Source organism: Gobius niger (genome assembly GCF_951799975.1).
Source record: "Gobius niger genome assembly, chromosome: 11".
NCBI classification, from domain to species: domain Eukaryota; kingdom Metazoa; phylum Chordata; class Actinopteri; order Gobiiformes; family Gobiidae; genus Gobius; species Gobius niger.
In genome coordinates, this window is record NC_136862.1 from 25,212,165 (window position 1) to 25,237,781 (window position 25,617).

General features: G+C 42.1%; 1 protein-coding gene and 1 long non-coding RNA gene across 4 annotated transcripts in view; one reads left to right on the forward strand and one right to left on the reverse strand.

Annotated features, from left to right (window-relative positions):
- The window catches only part of gabra1 (gamma-aminobutyric acid type A receptor subunit alpha1), a 55,699-nt gene that overhangs the window by 25,114 nt on the left and 4,968 nt on the right, over positions 1 to 25,617 (reverse strand). For all 3 annotated transcript variants that reach the window (XM_079565983.1, XM_079565985.1, XM_079565984.1), the window contains exons 3-8: positions 17,615 to 17,727; positions 15,390 to 15,457; positions 10,028 to 10,248; positions 4,380 to 4,462; positions 1,848 to 1,991; positions 1,151 to 1,303 (exon numbers count right to left, since the gene is read on the reverse strand). In XM_079565983.1, coding sequence (XP_079422109.1) covers positions 1,151 to 1,303; positions 1,848 to 1,991; positions 4,380 to 4,462; positions 10,028 to 10,248; positions 15,390 to 15,457; positions 17,615 to 17,727 — 782 coding nt within the window. The remainder of the gene's footprint in view (positions 1 to 1,150; positions 1,304 to 1,847; positions 1,992 to 4,379; positions 4,463 to 10,027; positions 10,249 to 15,389; positions 15,458 to 17,614; positions 17,728 to 25,617) is intronic.
- On the forward strand, positions 2,005 to 3,459 carry LOC306970146. Its single transcript, XR_013793375.1, has 2 exons — positions 2,005 to 3,012; positions 3,268 to 3,459. It is a non-coding gene; the product is annotated as an uncharacterized lncRNA (long non-coding RNA).

Consider the following 25,617-nt stretch of genomic DNA (forward strand, 5'->3'; position numbering starts at 1 on the left):
CAACTTTACTTTACCTACTGTATGTAAAAGTGAACAAGGGCATAAACAACTAATCGATGAATCGGCAGCTAATCGATTATTGAAATAGTTACCAACTATTAAGTAAGTAAGTAAATCATTTTCTGGTTTGCACTGACTCAAAAAGAGCAAGAATGACATGATAATGTAGTATTGTTGATGAAAAAGGACTCTGTTGGTATCTAGAGTGTTTTGTATGTTGTAATATCTATGTCTCCAATTATCCAATCAGAAAGCAGAATTGGCTCCACTCTTACCGTAGCCAGACTGATAGTTTAGTCTGTTATTTGCCTTTCCTGATCAGGGGGCGAGGGCTAGGGTTAGGTATAGAGTCAGGGGTTGGGGTTATGATTAAAGGTTCGGAACAGCAAATGTGATGCAAGTTGTGTTTCACTAACACAGATTTTTAGAAACTAGAAGATCTTGGCTTTCAAATGAGGTATCACACAGGCATATATAGGCTGTAAACTTTCCAGTCAATAAGCTTTGAGATTTGGATATGCATAATTGCTAACCCCAACCCTCAGATGGCAGTTAACAGGTTAAACCATACACAAAAGGACTCTCTCTCACTCCCTCAATCCCAGCTACTGCCCCTGAAAAAGTCCAATTCAGTGCAGCCTCCATTTGTTGAAGCTCAGTGGCTGAAGGTTCTTAGCTTTCAAATGAGGAACGTCCTGTTCACAGAAACGTGTGCCTGTGTTCATGCTTTGAGCAAACCAAGTTCAGCTGCAGTGACGTCAAGAGCCTCTTACAAACGTTCCCTTTGGGTTCACCCCCTCAACGTGTCCTCAGACTGCGCCACTTTAGCTTCATGTGGGAAAAGGTTTGAAAAACAGCCAAGCGATTAATTGTAGAAATGAACTGCAGATTAATCGATTGCCAAAATAATCGTTAGTTCTAGCCCTGAAGTCAACCAACATTATCCCAAACATTCAGGGCTGGTGTAATCGCTTCACAGCCATCAGGAATGCCAGGGTTAATCCATTACTGTATACAATAGATGTCATGCTTATAAGAAAAACAATCTGCTGTAAACCCAAGAGTACATTCACTTTATAGGTCACGCAGAGTTTGATCAAACGTAGCCACACAACCTGCAACCCACAGCTGCAGAGAAAGCAAGACTCACCGAACACAGTCCTGGCAGGCACTGACTCCCTGTTGAGCCAGAACGACACTTGGGACAGGATCACTGTCATGATGCAGGGCAGGTACGTCTGGATCACAAAGTAGCCAATTTTCCTCTTCAGGTTGAAGTGGGTCGTCATCACCACGTACTCTCCTGAGGTTCAGCAACGACAACAAAAAACACACACACGGTGTTAGTGAAGAAAAAAAATAAATGCACAGACAATGGAAAATATCTTGATTCGGACGCAGCAATAAATGTCAATAGGATGGCGTTACTAGATTTACTGCCAGATATTGCTGCCGTTTGTCAACAAAGTCAAAATGCGGGCATCAGCCAATCCGATATTCTCAAACTTTTCTGACGAAGTGCTTGGATTGCACAAAAGGGGTTGGTTAAAGCTATCTCTGAATGTCCTTTTTTTGGAAACAGGTTACCCGTACCTGCTAAATTTTGCATGTATTAGTGGGCTAAAGTAGACAGAATTGGCCAATAGGGAAAAGTAAATCTGGGACGTTGCCTGGCATTTCTAAGGTGATAAACCCAATGACTCAGAAAACCATTATTGGGAATGACTTGAATGTGTATTTACTGTACACGCCAACGGGAACAGATGCTCACTCTGGCATTTTTTTTTTTCCTTGAATTTGCTGCTTAATGAATGTATTTGAACTGACAGATTGAAGGAGTCGCCTACCTGTGCTGGACTGAACCACGCCAGAGTCCACGTGCTGTCCCATCAGATCGTACTGGTTTAATCTGGACCCGTCCTCTGCCACCACCACGGACTGGGCGGCCCCCCTGGTCCAAACGTACACCACCTCAGCCCGGGTATAGGCATCTGACGGGGGCCAAAAGAAGAGTTATAAATTATTCTGGCTGCTGCTGTCTATCGTCACGTGTTGCCTGGCGGGCTGTATTTTTGGAGCGCAGTGGGATGCCGTTAAAAGAAAGGAAGAAAGGGATAAGGGAAATAAAAAAAAAACTCTGAAAATGAGGTCTCCCGCTCGTGCTGTCTCATCCACTCCTGTCTCGGCGCTTCTTGTCTTGTTCAAATGAGTAATTAATCGTTTTACTTCCCCTTTGTCGCCAGCGCTACCTCGCTTTTATCACATTCTGCCCAAAAGGGTGTTCCCGTGTCATGTCACATAAAGTCATCCTGCAGATTAGAACTTGCGGATACCAAACATCTTAACGGGACAACATGACCTTAAAGCAGCAAAGTCAGTCTATTTTTCTCCCTCTTGTTCTTTCCCTGTGGCGACCCAACCTGTCAGAAGCTGCAGTGTGTCTCCACCACTGCAGAGGAAAAGGATGGCTTGACTGCAGACTGCAGCACGAGGCAGAAAGCTCATCGCTGAAATATTTAGGCAGGGAGTTCAATCTGGAAGGGGCCCGGTGCTCTCAGTCATGCTGCGAGAGGAATGGCGGCGTCATATTCATATAGCCATGCGATTTTCTTGCCATCGCTCTTCAGTCTTTTATCATTTCCCCTCACTCTGTATTCATGCTTCTAGCATTTCTATTCTATCGCTGCTTCAAAAGGGACATTACCCAATTTCCTTTTTGTGAGGAGCTGCATAAGCATCTCGCACCATTTTGTACAGGGAATGGTGATGGTATAAAGCGAGACATAATCTGTATCCCTGCATACTTTTGGTCAGTTTCTCCATTCGTTTGTGCCTTTAGCTTGTAAACCTTACAAACAGACTGATTAGCAATAACACTACTAATTTGGCAGGTTTTCTGATCTTCCAGACCCCTTCAATAAAGCAAAACTGAACATTTCAGAGTAGCCATTTACTGTAGACAGCCTACAATAGGTCGTACAGTGAGACAGGGGCAAAGATTTGAAAAAAAATGTTGCTCTGACCAATTCCATCAGACCTTGGAAGCTAAGCAGGGAAGGGCTTGGCAGGACTTGGATGGGAGATCGTTTGGGATGGCGCAGACTGGTTGCAGACTGGTTGCCTCGCTTCCGTCAGTCTACCCCAGGGCAGCTGTGGCTATAATAGTAGCTTACCACCACCGAGTATGGAATGAACGAATAGTGCAATGTAAAGCGTCTTTGAGTGTCCAGAAAAGCGCTATATAAAACCAATGCGTTATTATTAAAGACGAGCTGCGACCGACATCAGGCAGCGCTTGATATTTTGGGTCACTAGTCATAGAGTGAGCCATCCTCCCGCTGCGACTAGGATCTCCGTCAGTGTCCCGTCAACACCGCACCGCCGCCAGAGTCACAAGCAACAGAGGCCAGGCATGGGCGAGTTCGACTCCGCATTTTACAGGACTTTCCCTGCACTTTTTCCGCGGACACAAACACCGCTCGCATGCGGCACTTGCCTCAGCTAAACACACGCCGTCTGCAGCCTGATATCGCAGAGATAAACTTTGGTCATAGCTACGATTCTCTGCACTCTCACAGTGGAGACGAGTGCAGGCAGACGATTTTACACAAAAAATATATTCATAAGGTCTATGCGAAGGGTCTGTGAGGTAGGTAGGTCACTAACAGATTTTGTGAACATTTGAGTCCAGCGCATGAAACACTCTGAGTTTTGTCCAGTGTTTTAACATATATGGAGTAATGAGATGCAAAGTGCCAATACCACAGCACCAATCATACCTAACTTGCATCGAAATGACAGAAGAAGAGTGCTTTTGTGTGCCGTGTGGGAGTGAGAGGAGTGGGCGATGTCGAGAGAAATCAGCCGAGTTCAATGCAGTCAAGGCGATATACACTCATGCAATATTCTCACTGTAGCTTATGTCTCGGATCTAACGCACGCCATAATTATACAGAGAAGAGTGAAAAGCCTTGTGCGCTCGTTGTTGGATTCTTTTTTCTTAAAGCTTCCCTTTAAACCCCATATAACGCTATAGCCGTCAGCGGAGGACAGCTGCTGTGACGTTGCAGACAGCCCTGAGGACATACACTGGTCTGGTCACGCCTGCCCACCCGCTCTTTCGGTGTTTCCGGGTCTGATTCAGGGTAAAACCTGCTGCTCCGGTGGGGGGATTGAGCGGGCACATCCTCCAGGAGAACATCTGTTGCCACGCTGCTCTAACCCGTCAGAGCAGCTGGCGCAGGGGACGGTGACAGCATGTCATTGGTCGTCTGTGCGTGTCTATCACCGTTAAAGGACATCTCTGCGCGGGCCATAGCTGCCTCATGCGTGCGTTTGGGTGAAGGGTGCAGAGTGCGCGCTGTATTGGAGGCACTTACAGCTGCCAAACTTGAGCGGACAAGCGTGGGCGTCCATCGGGAAGTCTTCCAGGTGCATGGGGCACTCCGCTCGGACTGTCAGCCTGAACGAATGAAGAGAAAATGGAACAGATTGAGTGTTATTGGCAGCAATGTGACGGGAGAGAGAAATACCATTGTTTACAATACTGAGTGGAATCTTTTTTGATGAAATTTGATAAAAAATATTACAATTCAAAGATTCCCCTCTTAAAACCGAGTGCTTTACCCAAATCTAAATGCCTATTGTCACGCCTCATTTGAAAGCTAAGACCTACAAAACTCATCTAAACAAATCGTTTTCCTTGCATTGTTGCCGCGTCGTCGTCACTTTTCTTTCATCGCTTTTTTTAGTCACTTTTCTGTAGCTCTTTTGTCACCTTTTTGTTACCTTTTCGTCAGACATTTCTTGACACTTTTGGTCACATTTTTCGTTCCTCTTTTGTTGCATTTTCATCCTCATTTTCGTCTAATTTTTGTTGCTACACTTTTTTTTTTCCAAGAAGCTTTGAAATTTGGGTAAGGCTAACCTGGAGAAACTGTGGTTAATAAAAGGCATTTTCAAGATTTTCTTTTGTAGATGCTACGTATCACGCTAATGTTGCTAATGTTGCTAATGTTGCTAATGTTGCTAATGTTGCAAAATGCCCCATCCAAATTCACAGTTACTTTTCTCTTATTTCATTCCCTTTTTAATAGACAGTTGAAAATGAATAAACCAAACAGCTATGAAAGCATTTTGCTGTATTTCCTGTGTGCGGATGACATACAGTAGTTTATCCTCTGCCGTGCCAATTTTTTTTTTTTACATCTGGCTTCGAGGTGTGTGAGACTGTTGCTCCTTTTTTCGAATGAAGCGACATTTAACATTCCTTTTTATGCGGCGGAAACAACCTCGCCACAACATATTTGACATTAATGGTGGCAGATTTTAATATTGTTTTGACTGTGCAATTCTCGGTCAATCGGAGCATAGTGCTACTTTATGCTTCTGCAAATACCACTTCAAAGCGGTGACATGTTTTCCGGCACACCACATTTAGCACATTGACATTTGCAAAATCACCCTAATACCGAAATGATGTTTTGTTTATATAATTCTGTTAAGTACCGTGCCGCGGTAAGAAAGGATAAAGCAATCGCACGCTGTCACTTCAATTTATTCTACTTTTTTGTACAAGTGTGTGTAAAAGACGCCTGGACACTTGAGCGCTATATCCATCAGAGTGCGTACTTTTGTCTTCTAACAGTTACTCCGAGCCGTATCAGTGCCGTGCAGAGAGAATAATAATAATAATATCAGTTTCAAACGCAGTCTTTTGATCAACAATTTCACACAAGACCAACTTCTGCGGCTAGATTATCCCCAAAAGAACTCTGAATCCTTTATAAGGGAGATTTTTCTTTGCCGTTTATACGAGAGAGGAGTTTTTTATTTTTTTTATTTTGGAGAACCGCTGTTCGAGGAGTGTACTGAGCTTAAGGCGAGACACTGCAGGTGAATACAAAAAATAATTACAATAAGAGATATCGAGTTGAAACTTTGCTGTGGATTATTAACGCAAATATGATCCATAAAATGTATAGCACTTTTTCTGTCATTCCATGTTTTCATTTAAAAATAGAGCATTTATAACAAAAAAATGGCCAAAATGACAAATACATTAAGATAATGGATAGAGCCGGGTTTAAATTATTGCTTTTATTTGTTTGATTATTCACTACATTGATTATTTTAGAGGGGGTTATGAATATTTTATTTAGTTTTTTAAATAAGTTGTTAAAATAAAATAAAAAATGGAACAATTCTAATTCTGCCTTGTTTTTTTTTTTTTTCTGCAGTTCAGATCTCAATAAATCAGGTTGCGAATTACCTATGAACCTCTTAACCCCCGCCTTAACCGAGTGCATTTTCTCCAGTTCAGCTTTACCCAAATCTAAACGCTTCTGGACAGAAGTCTACGCCTCATTTGAAAGACCTGCAAAACTGATCGTAACTTTTTTGTTTTTGCCTTTTTTTTTGTTGCTTTTTTTTATTGTGTTCTCGTCACTTTTTCATCTCATATTTGTCACTTTTTTATGGCCCTTGTTGTCGTGTTTTAGTCACGTTTGGTTACTTTTTCATCCCTTCTTAGTTTTTTTCCCTTCTTTTTTTCCACTGCTGCCACTCTCTCAGGAAACAAATGACCATATTTATATCATCTATCTGGTCGCCTTTTGTGCTGCACGTGTATGGATGAGTTTGGTCTATTTTCTTTGCAAACAGACTTTAAAACGAAGATGTTGCGGTAGAAAACTATTGCTAAAGATCTCAACATTGACCACGGAGTGAAAAATCGATGCGCTCACCTGCCGTGTCTCGCATTAAACGTGGATTACCTGGACAACAGATCAAAGGTGTTCGATCTAAGATCTAAGAAATGTTTCAAATGTCGAAATGGCTGATTTATACTCTTTCTGGTGCGACACTCCCTGCCTTTTCCAGCTGTTGTGTACATGAACTATACATCCCGGAGACTGCGACTTCCTCCCTTTAAGTCTCTCGACGGCGAACGTTGTCGAAATGCATCTACTTTCCCATTTTTCCCCTCCCCCCCGCAAACCCCTAAACGCTCCACTTCCTTGAGCCGTGGGCTTGTGTATTTTCTGACAGCTCCGTTGAAAAACCGCATGTCAGGCCACCCGTGACACTCTAATCTCCCATCCATCCCTCATCGCGCTCATCTGTGACAGCGGCACAAGCTCCGCCCCCCCAGAGACAACCCCCCACCCCACCCAAGCCCACTCCCTCCCGCACCCTCCTCCCAACAACCCTTCAAACCGTTTCCTTTCACGAGTAAACATGCCCAACGTAATACTTCAGTTCAGAGCATTAAGAGGCATTAACAGTACTTGGCACCGCTCTGTTTTTCGAGCTTATACGCCACCTTTCCCTTTGGATTACACGACGTGTACGATTTATCTAAACGCAGGAATATTTTTGATCTGTCTGAGAAATTGCTTATTGAATATGATTATCTAAGCCACGATGTTTCAGCGCATGCCGACTACAGCATCCAGGAACACAACAATGTAGAGGATGTACCAACACTGCAGAAAGAGGATGTCCCATATATACAGACGGCATCTCTGGAAGCGCCCATATATGGTCATGTTTAAAAGCAGTTGAGGGGGAAAACAAAGAGCAGAAAAATACAATTTTTTTTTCAATTATTCAAAAGCTACTTTAACAGTTGTTGAATTATGATCATAGTTTTCTACTAAATAAAGATACAAAGACATGGAGAGGAGCAAAGTAGTTCAACAGCACATAAAACAAAGAACGGAGAATCCTAACATAGTGCTCCATGTTAGCATCTCGCTACATGCTAACGCTAGCAGCGACTGTCATTTTTTTTTGCTTCTACTGAACAATCTGTGAAAAAAAACTTCCATATGAACCCGATTTAGACTTGACTTTTTTTGTATGTGATAAATAAGTTCATATTCCGCCAATAAACGGCTAAAAAGAGTGAAAAATTGTGTTTCCCAAAAGATACTTCCTTTCCCCTCAGCGAGGCCACGCCCCCTTCTATGACGCAATGCCGTCTGTGTCTATAGCCATTGGTACATCCTCAGGTTAAAGCCACAAACCACACCTTTTATGGCAGTAAGCTCGGAATTTTAGTCTAAAAGAAAAGATTATATGAGAAGGGCGCGAACAAGGTCATTTTTGGTGAAGAAAGAAAACACTTCACTCAACAGGCAGGGTGGCTAAGTAACAGCTGGCCCCGTATGAACAGCAGAATTCTCCGCCCCAAGTCAAGACCGCGGCATCAGTTGAAATAAACAATAGAGGCTGTTAAACAAGTTGAGAGAAGGTGGAAACCCCTCACTACATCAGTACAGAAGTCCAGCCGTGTGCTTAGATGACTAGATCCTTCGTCGGCAACTCCAGAGCAACCCTTTGTATTTTCTACAATGGAAACATCTGGACAACTGAGGGCTTACACAAACAACTACAGTATGTAGCCTTTAGCTTGTGGACGCCTCCTTAATCTGTTGCTGAACTGTTATTAAGCTACTAAAACAAGTCGGTTGCCTAAAGTTTCTCGATTATTCATGACTATGTTAGTGGCTACGATAGATGATCGTATAATGGACTGGAGACGTTCCAATTTCAAGCTTGTAATGGTTGACTTCAGTATTTTATGTACACTATTAAAAGGTGAGGTTCAAACTGGCACTCCTTTGATTTCGACGGTTAACGCACCCCATTATTGTTGGGAATCAGTAAAATGCTTGATTGTAATTGAATTGGTGAAATCGTTTTGGTTATGTTTTGATTCTCTCCAGGAAGAGTCGCGAGAGCGTCACAACTCACCCGAGCCAGTACCTTATCTTGCGGCTCGCTTCTGTCAAGCGCTATCCTCACAGTGATATATCAAGGCGGTGTTAAACAATTGTATTTTTGCTGCAATGTGAAAATGACAAAGTGCAATAAAAACCCGTGGTGTAAAGCAGTTTAAACTCTTGACCGTGATGTATAACCAGACTTTTGCAGGGTGTAATGGGAGTAACCATAAAAAGTGCCCTTCGTCCGTCTGGTTGGCGCAAGGGCATAGAAGTGATTTTCGTGGTACTGGTAGTTTTAGTAGCAAAAGATATAAAACTGCCTTACTTTTTTTTTCCATTACGTTTTCAAACTATGACTGAGGGAGCTAGTTCGGTTTAATATATAAAGCCTTGAATATACCGCACAGGTTTGTTGCCGGTGTCAAGCAACTTTTGAAGAAGGCCCGTGAGAATCGTCAAAAATGTGATAGATTTTGAAGTCTTGAAAAATCCGCACTCCTGGTACGATCCAAGAATGCCTGACGTGCTGCTCTTGTGCTCTTATCCACTTCACTGATACCTACACCGTCAAAAAAAATGTGTGCGAAAATGAATTCATACCAACCATTTTCCAGTCATTGTAAAAAAAAAAAAAAAAACAGGCTTGGCATGAAAAACCAAAAATACATTTCAAATTATGAATGCATTGAGGTGAAGCTTATAGAGATCTGTGTGTGTATGAAAGGGAAGAACAAATGAGCCTTTAGCATTGGCACAAACTACCTTTCCTAATGCATTCTGAGCATCCTGATAGTTCGCGGGAATGAGTTTATAAGCACATCTCGCAACTTTCAGGGCTTTCAGGCTTAAATGCAAAGAACTCCTCCCCTGCAAATAGCGCTACTTCTGGGTTCGAAATCGATCAAATTGGTTTATAATTAGATCCAGACAGCGCACAGTGGTCTGTAATTTTCCCCACAAAAGTCTTTTGCACTACAGCGTGAGGGCAAAGCGGCGTTCACTAGACGACAGATTTCACAGGTTATACAAAATACCCCATAGTTAGGACATGAAATGTTAAACATGGTTAGAAAGCTTTCGCAACGCCATGGCTCTCTTCTTGTTTTGCTCGAAATCAATCAATAAAGCCTCATTTGAATTTCACAAATGGAACTATAAAGAAATCCTGTTTGTTTGCTAGGGTTGCACCACAATTGTGTGTCTTTAATCAACAGCTACCGTTTTCATTTTCTACATAACTTAAATGTTTCGTGAACAAGAATGGATGGAAAACTCAGTAATTCGGTTTAGCCCACCTCATGGTGTAGAGAAGCGTGCCCTCCTCTGTGATCCGCAGCAGTTTGTTGGGCATGGTCATGTTGTGCGCCACCGACTTCTTGCCGTTGTGGAAAAAGGTGTCGGGCGTCCAGATCTTGCTGGCCATCAGGTTATTGAGACGCAGCACAGCCATGGGGCCTTTGAACTTTAGCCGCTCATCTTTCCAACTCTGTCTGAAGAACACGTCGATGGTGTACTCCTGCAGGTGGAATGAGAAATCGAGAGTGAGCCACTGACTGCCCGACAGTGTGTAAAGAAAGTTCTCGGTAGACTTGTGCGTGATGGCGGTTTGCGAAAAGATGAGTCATGGTCACAGTCAAACATAACAATGGGTTAACAAGCTAACTTGGGGTGAGGGAAATTCTTGGAACAAAGTCTGGCCTGGAACAAAATCAATATGAAACAAGAGCGAGGCTGCTTAGAGCTTTGAAGATAAGGCTTTACTGTTGGTTTGGCTGAATGTTTTCCTCTTATCGGCTTACTTTTACAGACTTGTTCCCCCAGTCTGTAAAGGGTTCACGAAATGAGACGGAGCGGTTCATATGATTGGTGTTTGTATAACTGTTAATGATAAAACTTAACTTATCTAAGACACAGGTTGTGGTTGAGGTTGGCGCAATAGAAGGAAAGAAGAAGAAGAAGAAGAAGAAGAAGAAGAAGAAGAAGAAGAAGAAGAAGAAGAAGAAGAAGAAGAAGAAGAAGAAGAAGAAGAAGAAGAAGAAGAAGAAGAAGAAGAAGAAGAAGAAGAAACTTTATTTATATAGCACCTCTCACAGATAAAATCACAAAGTGCTTTACAAAGGATCACAGAAAACATTACATAATTTACATAGGAACAATCACAATCACAGCCATGTCAACTAAAAGCTCGTCTGAAAAGCAGCGTCTTTAGCTGCTTTTTGAAGGAATCAACAGAGTCAGCTGTACGTAGCGACAAAGGAAGGAGCAACGGCTACAACGGACAGATCTCCTCTGGTTTTAAAGTGGGTTCTTGGGACAGTGAGAAGGTTCTGGCTCGAGGACCTAAGGGTGCGACCCGAGGGGTAAGGGCACAGCAGGTCAGATACATATTTGGGAGCCTGACCATGCAGTGCTCTAAAAGTCAAAACTAAAATTTTAAATTCAATTCGAAATTTGATGGGGAGCCAGTGCAACGAGGATAAAATGGAAGGAAGAAGGAGTTTTAGTTGTGTTACTTTATCAGTGTTTGCATGAACATTATTTACCATGCTGCTTCAAAATGTCAGACAGTTTGTTGACCCTGGAGGAAGCTGTGAGAAATAGTGCAGCACCCTTCGATCCTTTCCCAGATCTCATCTTCTCGATTGGGAAAACTTTGGAAAATGTCTACCAATAAGTTGTGTGGCTCAACTCAAGTCAGCTGGCAAACTGGCTGGACACACACGATCTATGACTGAATCTTAAGGCATGGGTCTCAACACCAACATCATTCTCCCCAACCTGAGGTTACTGCTTCTCTGCCAACGCTTGCCAACCCCACAAGTTCACGATCACCCGAACAAGTCAGACAAGTAATAGGCAAACCCCACTGTACGCACGGACCTCGCACAGTGTAACCCCAAACTACCTTGTCGCGAGTCGCTGTAAGGTCTTGCGGTTTGGACAAGATGCTGACTAAGTCTTACCTTGTTTATTTTTTTTCATGTGTATGTGTGTGTGTGTGTGCTTCAGCCTCTCATGCTCTCACTGTATCCGGTGTCACTTTGACTTTCCCACAGTTGCCTTGGCCTAGTTTCGTGCTGCTGACTGTCGCCTCACATTAGCTGCTGCGGGACACATGGGGAGGTCTGGAGGAGTTTCCTGCCAGCCAGGTATCTTATAGGAGACGCCATTTTACACCACAGATATGGAAATGTCAATGACGATGGACGGGGAGCTTCACTGTGCAGCTCGCGAAGACCAATGAAAGAATTTTTTTGGCGTGACCTGTTGACACTCCTTCCCAATGGGGCTACAATTAGATCATACTCCTATTTTCTTTTTCAATATGGGATGAGTTTATAGGCACTTTTCACAACTTGTATGGTCACTTTTCAGGGTCACTGTCAGAGAAATGCTAGAAAACTGGCCTGTACCTTTGTGAAATTGACATCTAAACTGCAAAATTGTTCAGCCCTATATTGAAAGGTCATTTGTAGGATAATTGGTCTGATTTAAAGACATTTTTGATATCATTATTAATATTTTTGTTGTTTGTTAGTCAGGGTTTACAGCAGGCTCATCCGCGACCATTGCTGATTTGAAAGCCAAAGCGAAGTAAAACAATAGACCCACTTAAGAGCTTTATCACATCAACTTTAAGTCCAAAGGAGATTTTTTTTTTTCGTTCCGCTTCATTCAGTGGTTTGAGAGCTCGTTGTGAGATGTGCAAATTCTAACACTGGACATGGAATGGTTGCCAGAGTCGGAGCGAGACTGATTTAGAAGTATTTTGGGATCTCTTTCTCTCTTTTCTTTCTTCCTCCGGAGCTCGAATTTCCATAATTACTGTGCGGCCTTTAAGATGTGAGGGCTAAAAATTGACTTGCGTGGTTAGTGGCAGGAATAATCATCGCTAGCATTATTATTTTCTTTCTCTCTCTCAGTGTCTCGGGGAAAGCTACTTTGGTTATCAGCTAAATTACACCAGGGAGAGAGAAAATAACAGGAGGGCTACTCTGGACTTAAAATTTTAGGACATTTCATTTCAAAGCCGGGCTAATGACTTTAGCTTTGAGCATATTTTAATGATTCCACATGACTGCCCGGGAAGACTAGAGCAAGACCGCATGAAAATTATACAGCGGCTTGTTTTTTTTTCTTTTCTTTTCTTTTTTTTGTGTTCGCGACCGTGCCCGCTCTCTTTCGCTCAGACTGCGCTAGATAATTAGCAGGAGTTTACATAGAGCTCGGAGGTAATAGCATAGAATAGGACAGGGAACAGACTGGAGATGGAGCAAATGTACTGAGGCCTATCCATATGGCCGCAGCGTAGTGGAATAGACTAGGCCCATATGTCGGACAGCACAATTAACTCGCATTATGTCAAACAGGGTTCAGATCTTCCAAGTGTAATGTAACAAGAGCTTTTATTCCCGCGCATTAAAGGGGGATATTAATTCGTTGCCGGGGAAGATGGCAATGAGGAAGTGCCCAAAGACATGAGAGCAGCTGGGAGAGCGCTACAGTAGTGCGCCTGACATGGTTGGATTTGATTTAGTTTTATTTGACCTTTATTTTGCACAAGAAAGCCCCATTGAGGTTCAGAATTTATTTTTATTTTTTTGGGGGGAGATAAAGTCCGGGCCCCTCTTGCGCGATAACCACAGCCATATGTGGTGAATGTTCCCAATGTTTGCAAGATTATTCCCTGGGAATAGTCGAGGAGGACTTGATGTGTAATAATGTTTGTGATACTGGAAATGGATATCAGAGTCGAAAAAACACAATATCTGGTATCGGCTACAAATATCCGATGCTGAACCGATGCCCGTTTTGGCTCTCACTGTCACAAAAACACAACTTTGCCCATCTAAATATAAGTCAATATGGGCATGCTGTACCTCATTTGAAGGGCAGAACCTGGAAAATTCAGTCGCTGGGTTAGTTTTAACCTCCGTGGATGTATGTTTGACCGCAGTATGCTAATGCTACCTGCCACATGCTAATGCTTGTAGCAATTAATTAAGGCTGGGACAGAAACTACAGTATGATTGGATCACCTAAAGTAATACAACAAAATAAGCCATAGCTGGAGTGGCCAAGTATTTGTATTTTAGTGATTTAGTATTTTATGAAATTCTGTTAAAGAATAACATATTTGTAATGATCCGGTCACTTTGGCAGATGTTAATATTAAAGCAAACTAAAAGTAATGTGGCCAAGGGTATTTAGTGTAGAAAAAGTCCAGTGATCCTTTTTAATGTTGTTTTTTTTTTTTTTTTTTACATTCATTCGTTAATAGATATAATTGATATGCATCTTGTGTGCAAGAGAAGATAAGGCTTTCTTGATCTTGCAATGAAGTAAAGAGGACCATCCACCTTTTCACTCAGAGAAAGACACTTTTAAGGAAGTCTCTTATCAGATATTGGCAGATACTCAATCCCCCAGTATCGGTAGCAAAAAAGCTGGATCAGTGCATCTCTAGTTTGTCAGTTGTTTCGACAAGACACTGATGGAATGTGACTGATCAAACGATATGTGGTAACCAGCGTTTTCACTTGTCTAACCTATTCCTTCCAGTTTGGTTGGATTATGGTTTTAAAATGGGTGGCTGTAGTATTAAAGGAATCTCTAGCAGATGATTAGCCGCACACTTAATGTGTTGTCATACTTGTAGAGACAATGCCAGCTGTACCGTCGACCTATTAGTGCGACTTGATGGAATGGATTAGGTCAGTTCATGTCAGGCGTCTATGTGGCAAAAAGTGAGGTAGTTAGTAAATACACACACTGATAACGAATGAAGGTAGCTCGGTAGTGGGATGTGGTCATTTAAGAAGAAAAGACAGTGGCTCCGATTACAGCAATAGAAAAAAAAATATAAAGAAATGTTTTGTAAAGGAATCTACAGTATATTACACGTTGCAACGATTCCCAGCTCTTGATCACATCAGCAGTCTCTATGGCATAATCTCGTTTGGAGCTGCTCTAATATTGACATCTCGATCCAGTTTGCGGGGTATATGGGATAAGCAAATTAGCGTTAATGGACTTTGTTAAGCAAACCTAATTATTTCTGTGAAAATCGATCTTAAAAGCAGTTGTGCTGGAAGTACTGGACACTTAAGACACCCAACATCACATCCAACTTCCACAGCCACTCGGCCAACTGAGATGAAAAATGCTTAACAATAAATCTGAATACTCTTTATCTTCAGCTGTATGGATATATATACAATAGCAACTTTCTTAAAAATCACTGGCACCCTTAGATGGAGAGGGCTCTCAAAGTATAAAGTAAATACACAAAATCAAAAAGGTTGGGAACCACTGACTTACTCCGTTGTTGGCAACACTTTTCCCACTCTAGACGAAAACAATTCTTTCCATTCTTTTATGTTGAATCAATTGGAAATATCTATCTTTTCCGCGGCACACGGGGCAGCCCTGTGCGCTGTTGCTCGTTTAAAGTCATTACATGATGTTACAGCTTTATCGCCGCATGAAGATTTAATGATAGCGGTCGTCGGATGAACTGACTTAACACTTAAAGGCCAGTGTGTCTAAAGAGGTTACGGAGCCCGGTGATGAGGTGGAGACGTGCGGGAGAAGGCGCCCACAGCGGGGGCAAAACTGGTGACATTTACGGAGGCAAAAAAAAAGGGGAAGTCTTACCATGTCGTGGTCCGAAACGGGTCCAATACTGGTCACGAAAATGTCAGTCTTGACTTCGGTTACACGCTCTGTTGAAGCAGGAAATTGCCAGAGTGAGTGACTATCTGTGCCATTCATTAGAACTTAACCACCTGTTAATACAAGCCCACCTGCCTGCGACTTCTCAACCGTTCAGCCCATTTAGCAGTATTTTAAACAGCCACATTGGGGGAAAAAAACTCTGTCAATATCTATCTGTGGCTTGCTTTGATCTCTTTAACTCTCCTAAAGACTGTGGTCCTCTTTACAATTTATGATCCATCTATCTTTGATCAACCTGACCTAAGATTTATCTGACCTACGTCTCACCCACACTCTCATACTGTAAACACAATAAAACTGTCCAGGTTAGTAATCTAACTGCCTAAGTTATTACATGTCTTAGCAGCAGCCCCATTGTGTGGACAAGTTTGACTCCTGCATAAATTGCGCGTAAAAAATGCCACTTTTATGTACAAGCGTTGGCCGGAGACGTGGGCTCCTCTCAGTTCCTGGTGCCTGAGCCCTTACAACTGCGAAAGGAAAACATGATTTATGAATGATGTCTTTCTCAGCCCGTAATTCCTCCCTCTTTGGTGCTAAAAGTGCAGCCTTTACTGTCTGGTCGGTTGGATTTCTGCTGCAATGCCCTTCACATCCCAATTCACACATTATCTTCCTCGTTTCACTTCACCCTCGCTGTATATCCTGCCGCTGTGGTATGACCGGACAATGGTGTGGACGGATGTAAAAAAAAGAACTCATATAAGTGCAAACATATTGTTATTTTATCACAAGATATTATACATTTAGGCAAAGTAGTAAAAGAGACGGATTAAGCAACACAACCATTACTGTGTATTCAATAGACCTACAAGTATTACTAAATTTACGGGGTGAGAGAACTGGCACACATATGTCATAATAATCTATGTACCACTATTTTGTTTGTATCGGTTATGTTGCCTTTAATATGGAAACTGCAGACATTTTGTGAGTACACACTTCACAAAGGATTTGTCAAATCTGCCAGTCATAAACTGACCAACGGGAGGAGCGGGCGGGGAAAAGTAGACAGCTTATGTCTGCGCCTAATGTGTTAACGCTTTCATCCAAAAGTATTCCAAAATACATGTGTGCTAAAAAGCTGCTAATACTAAGGTGGAGGACGGTTCAGAATCATATGACTAATAACTTTATGTTTAGACCTGTTTTACGGTTAAAGCAGTACTAAGTAACTGTTTTACCATAATAAATCAATTTCATAGTCCCTCTGGGGGTAATACAAGTGTTAATGGGATGATTGGGGGGTCTTTCATCTGCCCCTGGTGTCTCTGGCCAGAAAACTACAATTGTAACTTCACTGCCACCGGGTCGGAGCCACCAATACACACTAATAGATCTCCATTTTGTAATTGGATGTGCAATATCCCTCTCTACCTTTGTCTTTTCTGTCAGCGTAGTATTTACGCTCACTCTCTAGGGCAGTGATTCTCAACTTGGGGGTCGGGACATATTTTTATTAGCGTATAACCTAATATTTATTGTAGCACGTGTTTACTACTTTACCAGAGTGCCACTATTTGATCATAATTTGATGAATTTATTTCAGCCATTTGTTTTTTTCTTCTTAGTTTTTTCAGAACTATTTAGGCTAATGTTCCTATTTCTCACAATGTGACCCGGGCGGGGGGTCACGAACCCCTTTACCTGTTAAAATGGGGGTCGCGGTTCCAAAAGGTTGAGAACCACTGCTCTAGGGGCATGAGTTACTTAGTACTGCTTTAATATCTTGTTCATTACTGGACCTACCCACAAGTCACAATAACTACCGTCATGTTCAGTGTCTGTTCTGCCAGGAAAAATATCCCGTCTAAAAAGGAGTCAGATCACTTGTGGATTTTCTCTTTTTCCTGCCATAGTTCAAAACACTAAATTCCACCGTTTATCTGGAATGCCCACCATGTCAAATCATAACCCCAATTCTAGACTGTCATAAACCTTTTCTTATTTTGTACTTAACACGTACATTTCCCTAGCGCTGCCCTCCTCTGTAGTCCCTCTGCAGTGCCCGTGTGTGTGTGTGTGTGTGTGTGTGTGTGTGTGTGTGTGTGTAATGGGGCCGCAGTCTATACGGGTCACTGGGCAGGGATGGATTTGCATACACCGACGAAAGAAGAAGACAGAAAGATTTGGTTCTCACTGACCTCCGAGTCCCGGCCGGAGGCGATTGTCGTAGCCGTCCAGAAGGCTGTCTAAGATCTTGGTGAAGACCGTGGTGTTATCTTTCTGCTCATCTGTCATGCCATTCTGCCCAGGGCTGCCAAAGCACACAGTCACATTTTTGAAGTCAGGCAACGGCATTAGAAAGAAAGAGAAACACAGTGTCCCAAAGCAAAGTGTAGCTGAGGGTTGAAGTGGGGAGAGCAGGGGTGAGGTGAGGTTGTGACACGGCGGTAGAAACAAAATAATACGGAGGATGACATCTCTCAAAGGAGAATTACATGAAAGGGCAGGGAATGCAGTTTTTTTTTTTTTTTTGGGAAGCAGCCTGAATTAAACCCAAGCAGTGTCAAATATGACCTTGCTCGTGAAAATGAAAAGGACGTCGATATTGCTTCACCTCATGGTCACATCCTCCCACTACAAGGTATTGCAAAGACAGTGTGCAGAGAAAACTTCAAATCAAAAGCATAGTTTCAAACCATATAACCACGACACGCTATTATGAACATCTGTGCAAATCATTATGTAGCCAAGCAACCAACTGAAAGTTTGTCTCATGGATAATCCTACATGTTGACGAACAGTGGATTTCATTCCACACATAGAAATCATAGAAATGCCTTCAGCTATATCTGAGAGCTACACATGCATCCTTCTGCTAGCCAGCGGCTTCCTGGACCTGTTTCAATTCAGCCTTTTATCCCCATACAAATAAATGGTAAAGCCAGGCCCAATACTTACACAAAGAATGACATCGCATTTATATAATTTATTTGGTTTCTTTATCATTAACATAATATATAAGATTAGGGTTAAAAGCAGAAATCTAACGGAATATGGTAAGTTTAGCAACTAGCTCAGTGTAAACGTTTATATGTTAATTATCTAAATATCTAAAGTAAACTCTCAAAAGATCTACATTGATTACTGATTTGGCTCAGATATTACCTAAAAGTGGTCAATGGGCTGACAACAGCTGGAAGTATCTGGATCTTTCATCGTTTGCCATGTTTGACGGCTAAATGTGAACGGCTATAGGAAAAATACATTGAACAGGCTAACAAACACGGTTTCCCGGACTAGCTAGCGTCTACTTTTTATTTACATGATTTTACACCTGTCTTCTAGCAACTGCTTTCATTCAAACAGACAATTATTCAAGCAATGATGTCATCGCTCTACTTCCAGGTCCAACGGAGCTTTAGCCCTATTCACTATAATGGGATTTAGCTGATTTTAACCTGGAAAGCCAACAACAATAGTCTTTTCAAACATCTGATCACACAGAGATAATACATTTCCACTGGATTTCCTCCAGTGATGCTTTTCTGACATGAATTTGCAAATAATTCTCCCCATACACAATGAAAGCTTATTTTAAGTATAAAAAAATTATTTGTTTTGCCTGGAGAAATGGTGACATATATTATTCTAATAAGGTGTAAAACAATTGTTGGGCTTTTATCTGTTGTTATTTCAGCAGGAGATTCAGATAAAGTTGCCTTTTTTGGTGTGTTTATCTATGGAACTCTCAACTGTTTGGACCCGGAAGTAGATCATACATTACTGTGTGTGATGCCACACTTAAAGGCACACTGCGTATCATTTCAGATTTTACACAGATTAACAAAATATGCCCCTAAAGACCAGCGAGACACAGAAAAGTCTATGTTTGCCATGAGTAATCAAAGAATGGATTTGGACATAACCGATTTAAATCGCACATTTGGTCGCCGTGGTCATCGTCTACAGATTTCCCATCAACCAGTGCTCCTCCTGTGACCAAAACAGTGAAGATGGCGGCCGCGACACAACGATCTTTCACCAAAGAAAAAAAAGAGTGGAAAAAAGAGTGGTGCGCACTGAATGGGTGCTGCTGCCAGATGCTCTCTCATCGAATGCAATTTCTCCATCTGTGAGATCAATAAAGTATCATCTTATCTTATCTTATCTTTTAGTCAACATCTCCATGGAGACGAGATGGAGACGTACCCACTCCAAGTAAAGTTACAGTCTGCTCTGAGGAGAGGCGAGTCACTCACAGCAAAGACACGTTTGTTTGTTTGTTTAACTGCAATAAAATAAATGCTTGTATTTTATTCTATTTATTGGGTGAAATGTTACACAGTGTGGCTTTAACAAACGTATACAAATTCTTAGCAGAGACCATTTTTTCTTTTTTGTGGGGGTTGGGCATAGACTTTATTGGAAAGCACAGGGTTAAAAGAGGTAAAATTTGGCGAGTAAGAGGAATTCAGCAAATTGTCAGAGCTGGGACTCAAACCCATGACATTGAGGATGACTTTACCAGACTGCCTATAGGTCCCCGGTAGAGAGGCTCTACAATGCTAGGCATAAAGATAATCACTTCACACCCAAACAGCGTTGTTACACATTTGTCTTGTTACGGAGACGCCTGCACAGATGTGAACTGTCATTTTGCGCACAAGCCGCCGCCAAGCGCGTTTTTTTTTTTTTTCCCTTGCGCGTGGAAAAGGACATGCATCTCGCAGTCGGCTGGTGTGGCACACTCTCATTTACAGTTGTTGATTCATGAAGCGTGACGCATCTGCAAGTGTTTTAGCACAGCACCCATCCATAACAGGCACTCTCTCTCACACAGCGCCGGAGAATACACACATCATAATGCATTATTTATACATTAATACGCCCTTTTATGGACCACAAAGGCCTCACCGAGAGTGCCCTTTGATCAACAAAAATCTTACTGCGGGGTCCCAAAAAATAAAACAACCAAAAAACTCGCGAACGGATAATTGCGTATTCAGGATGTGAGTTTGGCGCATGAATATTTCACTCGCATAACACATCATTAGGAATAGTGCCACTAATTACATCGCAACCAACACGTTTAGATTGCGTTTGCCCATGCCTGATTTTGATTATGGAGCCAGCTTTAGTCATACTTGAATTTGATCGTTGACTACGGATTCGTCACAATAAAGCTCTGGTTCGGACCTGGTTTAGACCTTGGCACTAGTAAATCCAAACTTACTGCCTGTCTATTTTATTCTTCTCTATATTGTCTTCTAGGCAAAAAATCCGAGACTAGGAATAGGCAAACATTGCTCTCTCTTCTCTTGAAGCTCTTCATGTCTTAAAATCCCATCTTAAGTCCTGGTTTGGTCAGCATTACCCGTTAAACCTGATTTTGCATTTTCAGTTTACTATTGTCTCTTTGGATCCAGAAGGTCAAGCGCTATACATACAGACGGCATCTCGTCATAGAAGGGGGCGTGGCCTCGCCGAGGGGGAAAACAATATTTTGGGAAACACAGTTTTTCACTCTTTTTAGCCATTTTCTGGTGGAATATAAAGTTATTTGTCACATACACATTAAGTCAAGTCTAAATCAGGCCCATATGGATATTTTCTCACAGCAGATTGTTCAGTAGAAGTGAAAAAACGGCAGTCATGCAAGTCTAGCAAGCGCTAGATGCCAACATGTAGCATTGTGTTAGCATTCTCCGTTATTCATGTATTTATGGGCCGTTGAACCACTTTGCTCCTCTCCATGTCTTTGTGTCTTTATTAGTAGAAAACTTTCTTCATAATTCAGCATTTGTTAAAGTAGTTTTTGAATAATTAGAGAAAGTTTACATTTTTTTCAGAATTGTTTTCCCCCTTAACTGTTTTCCAACATGACCATATGTGGGCGATTCCAGAGACGCCGTCTGTATCTATGCATCTGTCCTGCTATGTCCTGGTTTAGTTTATGAACGTCTTTATTTCCACTCCAGTTTCAGCTTAATACATGCAAGTTCAGTTTTGTCTTAGAACTGGTTTAGTCCTGGTCGGCACACTATCTGATTTGGTATTCCCTCCCATCTTCTATTCTCTCAGAATCCCATCACTCATTTTGATTTTGCCTTCCGCTCATTTTGGAACATTAATCCGAGGATGTTCTGAGATGGTGCTTGGCGTGAGAGAACACTGCCTTGATTATTCCTACGGCTTGCGGATTTGTGCGTAAGAAGGACTGAGAACGCATCCCCGCATAAGTGTTGACAATAATCTGATGAACGCCCCCAAACAGCGCCTCAGTCCTCGCCTGCGCTTGTTGCCGCGTGATGCCCCGGTGGTGTAAAAAGCATGCTAAATAAATGGTGTTTTGGAAACAGCGGCTCCAAGGAGACGGAGAGGTCATCAAGATTAGTTAGCGCAGAGCGGCGGAGGAGCGGTAGGAGGGACAGAGAGCGGCAACATGCGCAGGAATCCGAAACAAAACTGGTGGCGATAAAAGGTGTAGGCAGGCTCGGGAGGACGGGTGAAATGAGGATAACTATTGACATTCAAAGCACAGGGCAGGATCAGCTTTGAACACACGCAAGAGTCTTTTACTTTTCTTTTACTTGGATAAGACACATTGGCGAGTGCAAAAGGGAAGACAACATTATAATCAAACTAAATTGGAGCTTTTATCTGTATCATGCATTTCGGTATAGCTGTTGGCGGTCTCATCTCTCTGGGGGAAGGTCATGGTAATTCCGGTTTCCTAATTCCTCCTAATACTTGTGATCCTGCAGCCTGACAAGCCAGCATACTTTCTTTTTTCGATAGCAGGAGCGTCAAGTTTGGAACAGTCCAATCAAAGAGATTTAAGGCGAGACACTGCAGGTGAATAGGGAAAACATTTATATCTTTTCATATAAGAACAAGGTGTTTTTAATGCCTAAAAATGCCCCAAATTTCCCATCTTTTCGGCGACGGAATCTGAATAATGGATAGAGCTACATTCAAATTTATGGTTTCATTTTATTGATGAATGAGTTGCCAAGACTTTTTCAGAGGGGATATGGGATATCTAGTTTAGTTGTAAAATAAGCTGTTCTTTAGTGGAAAAAATTGTAAAAATTGTATTTTCGCCTTATTTTTTGACATTCAAAACTCAATAAATGGGGCTAGGGATTAGATAATAAAAAAATCCCTCAGAAAAAATCTTCCAAATATAGTTCAGTCCAAGGCTGGAAAATTTGAAGCCTTTAGGTCCGACTGACGTGGACGTAGTGTCGCCACAATGACAGAAAAATGTGTTTTGAGAAAAAGGCCCTTGAAATTGCATTGTCCCATTTAAGTCTATGGGGGAACATTGAATCAGCGCAATATTTAAACATGTTATTGTGAAGATTAGGCATATTTTCTGTTTCCGGGTGAAAGCTTGTATGTTCAGAGACCAATTTGGCCCAAAACCTGAAAACTGAAAATTTTTTAGTTTTGCCTGTAGTGTCTCCCCTTAATTCCCGTGCATTACTCAAATGCGAACGTTTTAATGGAGCAGTAAAACATTTTGGTTACTCTTTCTACCCTGAGTAAATCTGTAAGTTCATGTGCTGTGAAAAATGAATCTTAAACAGCTACTCAGTACTCATAGGAAAAAATGCCATCTTATCTAGAAAAATAGCTTGATTTGTACTTGATATAAGACTTTTAATGCCTCGGTTTCGACTCTGCCAATGGAACAAGCATTAATTTGCTTAAAATAAGATAAATTAACTTAAACGCTTAAAATAAGACACAAAAAAACCCTGAAATGAGACAAAATGGTCAAAGACAAGAAAAATCTGTCTAGTTCCATTGGCAATCTTGTGTCAAGACGCGTCAAAACCGTATCAAAAGCAGCACTAAAAGTCTCATTTCAAGCACTTTTAAGTCATTTTTGTCTGAGATAAGATTTAATTTTTCTTTTGTTTTTCTTGAGTAATAATTTGGGTCAGACCTCTTTTACTTCTACTTGAGTACCATTATTTCAAAGCACGTTACTCTTACTTGAGTTAACAATTCTACCCTATTACTATACCGACTGAGATTTGCATTTTTTCGAGGTTATTCAGTCTTCACTGCCGTCTCCTTTCAGTTCCTAACGAGACAACTCGATGAGCTACTTCAAGATTCCAGACAGGTTGTAGACAAAACAGCTCTTAAAGTGCCAGAGTTACATAATTGCTTGTGCATTAGTCATGTCTAACACATGGAGCAACTGCGTTTTAACATCGAGAAAAGCCAAGCGTGGTGTTCGGATTTGACATTGGTTTTGGGTAGACACACACATTACGAGCTTTATTCCTAAAAACAAAAACGCCACAGCAAATCTGGCCCTGTGTACCGTTTGCATATTGATGTGGGTTTAAAGCTATAACACGCTTCGAGGTTTTGGGTCTGGCACATAAAGGTACATTTGTCTATGAACAGCCGGTTTTGTAAGAACCTTGACCTTGCCTCTCTAAAACGTAATTTCATCAGACAATGTTATTGTTTTCATGTTGCAGATAGCGCCGACGTTTGCAGGACTGTGCTTGGTTCCGTTTTTACATTGTCTCTTCTGATTCCATGTCCTATAAACAATGCAGGGCACTCAGTGTATAAGAGCATGGTTGCAAGTAGAAAAGTATGCCGCCTCAATTGGCCGAGCATGCAAACCTATCCACGCATGTTACAAATGAGGCAAGCGGTGCATTCACCTGAGAACCACGTCTTTTCATTGTGTGACACTCTGCCTCTACCTCTTCCATGGGGAGGGGTTAGGACAGAGGTGGCGTGTCGAGGAAACAGGGCAGGCAAAGGAGTCTTGCACATGTCTCCGAGCGAGGGGACACTTCTTTCCTACAAAACATTGTGCACCAACCCCATCTACAGGTCATCTTCACAGCAACAGCGTTGGCACTGGCTCCCTCGCCTCCCTGTTCTCTCTCTTTGACTGTTCTGCCGCTCAGCTTGTCAGAAGAGGATGTATCCAATTAGAGGCAAACTCTTCAATAGAAGGTGAGGGGAAATCGGACTGGTTTTGTCTTGATCTTTTCAGGTCTATTTCGTATTCACACTTGGTTTTGGAAGATTATTTTATCCAAGCTGTTTCAGTCCTCATTCAAACCAGATCACTGATATTGACACCACATTTGTCTGTTTGTGGAACACATTTAGTCCAGAGTTGGTTTTGATTCGACCCTGGTTCACTCAAATAATTGCTTAGTCTATGACCATGCTGGTTTAGTATCAGTCCTACTAAGTCCCTGTTTCTGCTCGTTTGAGTTGGATTTTCTTGACAACCAAGTGTGTTTCAAGAAACAGTTACGTTCTTGGTCCAAGCCCAGTCCCACAATAAAGTTCAAGCCAACACCAACATTAGCCCTTAGGTTTAGAGCAGGTTTTCTCCCGATTCAGTAACAGTTCCCCATTCCAGTCCCTCCTCTGCCTCTCCCTTTGACAGCACCCTTTCTCTCGTCATACGGGGATATCTAATTATAAGGCAATTGCTTCCTATTGGCAACATAGCATGTAGAGGAGTGCTAGGTCTTCCTGATTACCGTGTCTGCCTCAAATCCCCGAAGGTGTGCTGCTGCGCGTGTGCCTCCGCGAATCCGACTTCAAAAAGCAGCTTCGATTATACAGTAAATCTCTCGGCGATAATTGCTCTGCCGTTCGCGGTGACAGTCCCTCATCAGAATTTCTACCCCTTCTTTTTTTTCGTCAATAATGCGTTCAGCGTTCAGCGCCCCACGCGCGGCCACAACACGCGACAAATCCACCGGTCCGATCATTTAATCTGGGTCGATCAAACGGAATCAAATGTTACTCATTACCATAGATTTTCACAAAGGCGGGGATCCATTGATGTTCGCTGCCCATTCAAAGCGTGTGCACTTGCTTTGAGGCATTGCTCGTTGCGTCGCACGTATTGTGCCATGGATTTAAAAGCAAGATCTCCCCCTATCCCATTCATCACCGTTCGAGTCAACCACTCCAACTACCTATGACGGTCATGTTAAATTATTCAGCCCAGCAGCGAAGTCCTGGAAATCCGCAACGGCATCATGCGTACTGTAATTGACTGCTTTCGAATCTTCAACTGCAGACATTTCTCATTTCTCAGGCTAAATGTCCAAATCGATCAAATTAAAGTGAACACATCATGCACTTTAATTCTAAATCTGCTTTTGGGCCGTTCATCACTGGTATTCGATGTGTT